This window comes from Procambarus clarkii, unplaced genomic scaffold (assembly GCF_040958095.1).
Source record: "Procambarus clarkii isolate CNS0578487 unplaced genomic scaffold, FALCON_Pclarkii_2.0 HiC_scaffold_488, whole genome shotgun sequence".
NCBI lineage: Eukaryota > Metazoa > Arthropoda > Malacostraca > Decapoda > Cambaridae > Procambarus > Procambarus clarkii.
This window is the reverse complement of record NW_027189521.1, coordinates 148,522-155,420: the sequence shown is the minus strand read 5'-3', so window position 1 is coordinate 155,420 and position 6,899 is coordinate 148,522. Positions and strand designations below refer to the sequence as shown.

The 6,899-nt window shown below is 44.7% G+C and overlaps 1 protein-coding gene across 1 annotated transcript; it reads left to right on the top strand.

Moving 5' to 3' along the window:
• Window positions 1-444: 444 nt before the first annotated feature.
• Window positions 445-984, top strand: LOC123767798 (uncharacterized; the record flags this gene model as incomplete). Its single annotated transcript, XM_069320837.1, has 1 exon — window positions 445-984. A coding segment is annotated over one exon (540 nt), but the record flags the coding sequence as incomplete, so codon positions are not given.
• Between the last annotated feature and the right edge of the window lie 5,915 nt (window positions 985-6,899).

Sequence of the window (6,899 nt, the reverse complement as noted above, 5' to 3'; positions counted from 1 at the left end):
ACAGACGGACGGGACATGAGCGGACGACAGACGGACGGGACAACAGCGGACGACAGACGGACGGGACATGAGCGGACGACAGACGGACGGGACATGAGCGGACGACAGACGGACGGGCACATGAGCGGACGACAGACGGACGGGACAACAGCGGACGACAGACGGACGGGACATGAGCGGACGACAGACGGACGGGACATGAGCGGACGACAGACGGACGGGACAACAGCGGACGACAGACGGACGGGACATGAGCGGACGACAGACGGACGGGACAACAGCGGACGACAGACGGACGGGACAACAGCGGACGACAGACGGACGGGACACAAGGAAGGACATGAAGGACAGAAGATAATGCTGTACAGAAAACACTGAAAATTTAGGATGACGAATAGAAATTGCAACAGAAAAGTTATGCATTAGGCTCGTGTTTGTGTCCAGACAACTGATGTTTGTGTCCAGACCACTGATGTTTGTGTCCAGACAACTGATGTTTGTGTCCAGACCACTGATGTTTGTGTCCAGACAACTGATGTTTGTGTCCAGACCACTGGTGTTTGTGTCCAGACAACTGATGTTTGTGTCCAGACAACTGATGTTTGTGTCCAGACCACTGATGTTTGTGTCCAGACAACTGATGTTTGTGTCCAGACAACTGATGTTTGTGTCCAGACCACTGATGTTTGTGTCCAGACAACTGATGTTTGTGTCCAGACAACTGATGTTTGTGTCCAGACCACTGATGTTTGTGTCCAGACAACTGATGTTTGTGTCCAGACAACTGATGTTTGTGTCCAGACAACTGATGTTTGTGTCCAGACCACTGATGTTTGTGTCCAGACAACTGATGTTTGTGTCCAGACCACTGATGTTTGTGTCCAGACAACTGTTGTTTGTGTCCAGACACAACTGGTGGACGCATTAAGCTGGTGTTTGTGTCCGGACACAACTGGTGGAGGCACTTCAGGGGACGAGACCTGAGCGTGCAGGTGGGGAGACTCGTGTCTGGGGATGGAGGCTCAGCGGCTCGCTATCACAACACGGGAAGATGTTAGACTAAAGATGCGCTTTAGGAACACTTAATTGATGTCTTGAAGTGGAGACTTGGAGTGTAAACACGAGGGTGTGTTTGTGTCGGCAGTGACGTCGTGAGGGTGTGTTTGTGTCTACAGTGACGTCGTGAGGGTGTGTTCGTGCCTACAGTAACTTCGTGAAGGTGTGTTCGTGTCGGCAGTGACGTCGTGAGGGTGTGTGTTCGGTCGACAGAGACGTCGGGAGGATGTGTTCGTGTTGACAGTGACGTCGTGAAGTTGTGTTTGTGTCTACAGTGACGTCGTGAGGGTGTGTTCGTGTCTACAGTGACGTCATGAGGGGTGTTCGTGTCTACAGTGACGTCGTGAGGGTGTGTTTGTGTCTACAGTGACGTCATGAGGGGGTGTTCGTGTCTACAGTGACGTCATGAGGGGGTGTTCGTGTCTACAGTGACGTAATATGAGTGTTCGTGTCTACAGTGACGCCGTGAGGGTGTGTTCGTGTCTACAGTGACGTCATGAGGGTGTGTCGTGTCGGCAGTGACGTCGTGAGGGTGTTTGTGTCTACAGTGACGTCATGAGGGTGTATTCGTGTCTACAGTGACGTCATGAGGGTGTGTTCGTATCTACAGTAACGTCGTGAGGGTATGTTTGTGTCCACAGTGAAGTCGTGAGGGTGTGTTCGTGTATACAGTGACATCGTGAGGGTGTGTTCGTGTATACAGTGACGTAATATGAGTGTTTGTGTCTACAGTGACGCCGTGAGGGTGTGTTAGTGTCTTCAGAGACGTCGTGATTGTGTGTTTGAGTCTACAGTGACGTCGTGAGGGTGTGGTCGTGACTACAGTGACGTCGTGAGGGTGTGTTAGTGTCTACAGTGACGTAATATGAGTGTTTGTGTCTACAGTGACGCCGTGAGGGTGTGGTCGTGACTACAGTGACGTCCTGAGGGTGTGTTAGTGTCTACAGAGACGTCGTGAGGGTGTGTTCGTGACTACAGTGACGTCGTGAGGGTGTGTTAGTGTCTACAGAGACGTCGTGAGGGTGTGTTAGTGTCTACAGAGACGTCGTGAGGGTGTGTTCGTGACTACAGTGACGTCGTGAGGGTGTGGTCGTGACTACAGTGACGTCGTGAGGGTGTGTTCGTGACTACAGTGACGTCGTGAGGGTGTGTTCGTGTCTACAGTGACGTAATATGAGTGTTTGTGTCTACAGTGACGCCGTGAGGGTGTGTTAGTGTCTTTAGAGACGTCGTGATTGTGTGTTTGAGTCTACAGTGACGTCGTGAGGGTGTGGTCGTGACTACAGTGACGTCGTGAGGGTGTGTTAGTGTCTACAGTGACGTAATATGAGTGTTTGTGTCTACAGTGACGCCGTGAGGGTGTGGTCGTGACTACAGTGACGTCGTGAGGGTGTGTTAGTGTCTACAGAGACGTCGTGAGGGTGTGTTCGTGACTACAGTGACGTCGTGAGGGTGTGTTAGTGTCTACAGTGACGTCGTGAGGGTGTGTTCGTGACTACAGTGACGTCGTGAGGGTGTGGTCGTGACTACAGTGACGTCGTGAGGGTGTGGTCGTGACTACAGTGACGTCGTGAGGGTGTGTTCGTGACTACAGTGACGTCGTGAGGGTGTGGTCGTGACTACAGTGACGTCGTGAGGGTGTGGTCGTGACTACAGTGACGTCGTGAGGGTGTGGTCGTGTCAACCCTGATGAAGAAGCAGCAGTGACTACTCCAGTAAGGGTGAGCAGTGACTACTTCAGCATGGAGCAACAGTGATTACCCCAGCGAGGGATTAGTAGCATCAGGAAGGAGATAAGAAGGTGTGGGTGGAGGTGGTGGAGGACCCGTGCTGGTGAACCACCAATGGTCCCGTCGTGACGAACCAGGCGGACGGTCTAGTGCCTGGAACCAGATCAATACTCCTGGACGAGCAACGTCCTCATGCTTGGACATGAAGGGGCGGCTCTATCAGAACCACCTCAGGTGAACCCTTCACGACACTCCACGTCGTTGAATTTGTGGTTCTACAAACTCGTGAACTCACCAGTGAGAACCACAACACTTGTGATTCACCCAACTGGTGAACCAGTGAAACCACACGACAGCCTTGCACAGCTAGAGCCTCGAAACCAGCCCAAAACCAAACCAGTCCAGGAATAGACCTTCAAAATCAGTCCCGATTCCCTGTGGAGGCGATCTCTGCAATTTCATCTTTAATAATAAACAGATAAACTGGGAGCAAATACACCACGACTACACAGAAATAAGCGGGGAATACAGCTAGAAAATGCAAACCTGAACCAGTGCCTGGAAAAAATAAGCTCAGCAGCACTAGAAATATGCTCAAACGGCATACCCTAAGAAATAAAAGAGGAAGAGATGAAGACTGGAACGGGAACGTCGTTTCCTCTATAAGCGAAAAACACGAATCTCGGAAAAACTTGAGAGTCGCACCCTATCTCAAGAACGGCGAAGAAGGTTAGGTAGAGATATATAAACAATTGAACTAAAGATATAGGAATCATACAAATCCCAAGAGAGCCAAAGAGAGCAAAAAGCCATCAGTGAAATAGAGAGAAATCCGAAAAAAAAAATTCTCCTATGCAAAATCAAGATAAAAAACCACATCTAGTATCGAGCCCCAGCAAAAGGGAGATGGAACTTTCACAGATGACAACAAAGAAATGGGCGAAATACTGAGGAATCAGTACGACGCTGTTTTCAGCGAACCACTAAACACACTGAAGATTGATAACCCAAATGAATTTTTCGTGGATATGATTCCAACATCAAATCACATATCAGATGTCACTATCCCCACTGGATTTTGAGAAAGCAATAAACAGTATGCGCTATGCACTCTGCACCAGGCCCTAATTCTTGGAACTCTATATTCATCAAGAACTGTAAAAAAAACTCTATCGCAGGCCCTGCACATTCTTTGGAGATAAAGCCTAGGCATTATCCCTGACATAATAAAAACAGCAGAGATAGCACCACTCCATAAAGGAGGAAATAAGGCAGAGGCAAAAAATTACAGACCGATAGCACTAACATCATACATCATAAAAATCTTTGAGAGAGTGCTAAGAAGTAAGATCACAAAATACATGGAATCACAGCATCTCCATAACCCCATATAACATGGTTTCAGAACAGGGCGCTCTTACCTGTCACAGTTGCTGGACCACTATGACATGGCATTAGATGCCATGGAAGACAAACAAAACGCTGATGTAATTTACACAGATTTCGCAAAAGCCTTTGACAAATGTGGCCATGGTGTTATTGCACATAAAATGCGTTCAAAATGAATTACTGAAAAAAGAAGGCAGATGGATCTACAATTTCCTGACTAACAGAACCCAATGTGTAATAGTCAATAAAATCAAATCCGGTCCATCAACCGTGAAGAGCTCAGTCCCCCAGGGTACTGTGCTTGCTCCAGTGCTTTTTGTCATCCTCAAATCGGCCAGCTACTTGGGCTGGACGGTAGAGCGATTTTCTCGCTTCATGCACGTCGGCGTTCAATCCCGGGCGGTCCAAGTGGTTGGACACCATTCCTTCCCACGTCCCATCCCAAATCCTTATCCTGATCCCTTCCAAGTGCTATCTATCTATCTATCTATTATACATATATATATATATATATATATATATATATATATATATATATATATATATATATATATATATATATATATATATATATATATTGGTGTATACTGGCAGCAGGTTTTCTTTCAAACATGTTTCATTGAATATGACCGCATATTCTGTATTTATTATTTTCTGGTTTAGGGCTTCTATTCTTCTAACTATTTTCTTAGCATCAGGGCTTAATTGAAATAGGAGTTCTTCAAAATTCATTTTCGTACTTTTAAGGTGAAGAAAAAAGTGATTTACTATAGAGTGTATTACACTGATTTATATAATTTGCACAACGTTTCGAACCTCCATGGTTCATTCTCAAGTGAACAGATCTTACAATACTAGTTGATTTTATACCCGCACTGAAATGGTATACCCGCACTTATTATCACCTGACCCAGTGCGGGTATAAAATCAACTAGTATTGTAAGATCTGTTCACTTGAGAATGAACCATGGAGGTTCGAAACGTTGTGCAAATTATATAAATAAGTGTAATACACTCTATAGTAAATCACTTCTTTTCTTCACCTTAAAAGTACGAAAATGAGTTTTGGAGAACTCCTATTTCAATTAAGCCCTGATGCTAAGAAAATAGTTAGAGGGATAGAAGCCCTAAACCAGAAAAAATAAATACAGAATATGCGGTCATATTCAATGAAACTATATATATATATATATATATATATATATATATATATATATATATATATATATATATATATATATATTATTAAATATGACCGAAAAAGTAAGATTAATAATTCTAACACGAATTTTCTCAATCTTTCGTACATTTCTTTTCACTGTTGGAGGTAATTCAAAAATCAATTCTCCAAAATTCATTTTTATTTCTAGTCTGACGCGACACGAGCGCGTTTCGTAAAACTTATTACATTTTCAAAGACTTTAGTTTACAAATACACAACTGAATAGAACTTACACATCTTCCGATTTTGTTTATATCTTCATTTGAGTGAGGTGGATGGGGTGAGGCGGCATTAATAGGGTATTAATTTCATCAACACAAGACAGAACAAGAGGTGGCATTAATAGGGTATTAATTTCATCAACACAAGACAGAACAAGAGGTGGCATTAATAGGGTATTAATTTCATCAACACAAGACGGAACACGAAACAATGGGTATTGAAATGGAAGTGATTGTAGAAAGCCTATTGGTCCATATTTCTTGATGCTTCTATATTGGAGCGGAGTCTTGAGGTGGGTAGAATATAGTTGTGCATTAATTGGCTGTTGATTGCTGGTGTTGACTTCTTAATGTGTAGTGCCTCGGAAACGTCAAGCCGCCTGCTATCGCTGTATCTATCGATGATTTCTGTGTTGTTTACAAGGATTTCTCTGGCGATGGTTTGGTTGTGGGAAGAGATTATATGTTCCTTAATGGAGCCCTGTTGTTTATGCATCGTTAAACGCCTAGAAAGAGATGTTGTTGTCTTGCCTATATACTGGGTTTTTTGGAGCTTACAGTCCCCAAGTGGGCATTTGAAGGCATAGACGACGTTGGTCTCTTTTAAAGCGTTCTGCTTTGAGTCTGGAGAGTTTCTCATGAGTAGGCTGGCCGTTTTTCTGGTATTATAGTAAATCGTCAGTTGTATCCTCTGATTTTTGTCTGTAGGGATAACGTTTCTATTAACAATATCTTTCAGGACCCTTTCCTCTGTTTTATGAGCTGTGGAAAAGAAGTTCCTGTAAAATAGTCTAATAGGGGGTATAGGTGTTGTGTTAGTTGTCTCTTCAGAGGTTGCATGGCGTTTCACTTTCCTTCTTATGATGTCTTCGACGAAACCATTGGAGAAGCCGTTGTTGACTAGGACCTGCCTTACCCTACAGAGTTCTTCGTCGACTTGCTTCCATTCTGAGCTGTGGCTTAGAGCACGGTCGACATATGCGTTAACAACACTCCTCTTGTACCTGTCTGGGCAGTAGCTGTTGGCATTTAGGCACATTCCTATGTTCGTTTCCTTAGTGTAGACTGCAGTGTGGAAACCTCCGCTCTTTTCCATGACTGTTACATCTAGAAAGGGCAGCTTCCCATCCTTTTCCATCTCGTAAGTGAAACGCAGCACGGAACCCTGCTCAAATGCCTCCTTCAGCTCCTGCAGATGTCTGACATCAGGTACCTGTGTAAAAATGTCGTCAACATACCTACAGTATATGGCCGGTTTCAAGTTCATGTCGACTAAGACTT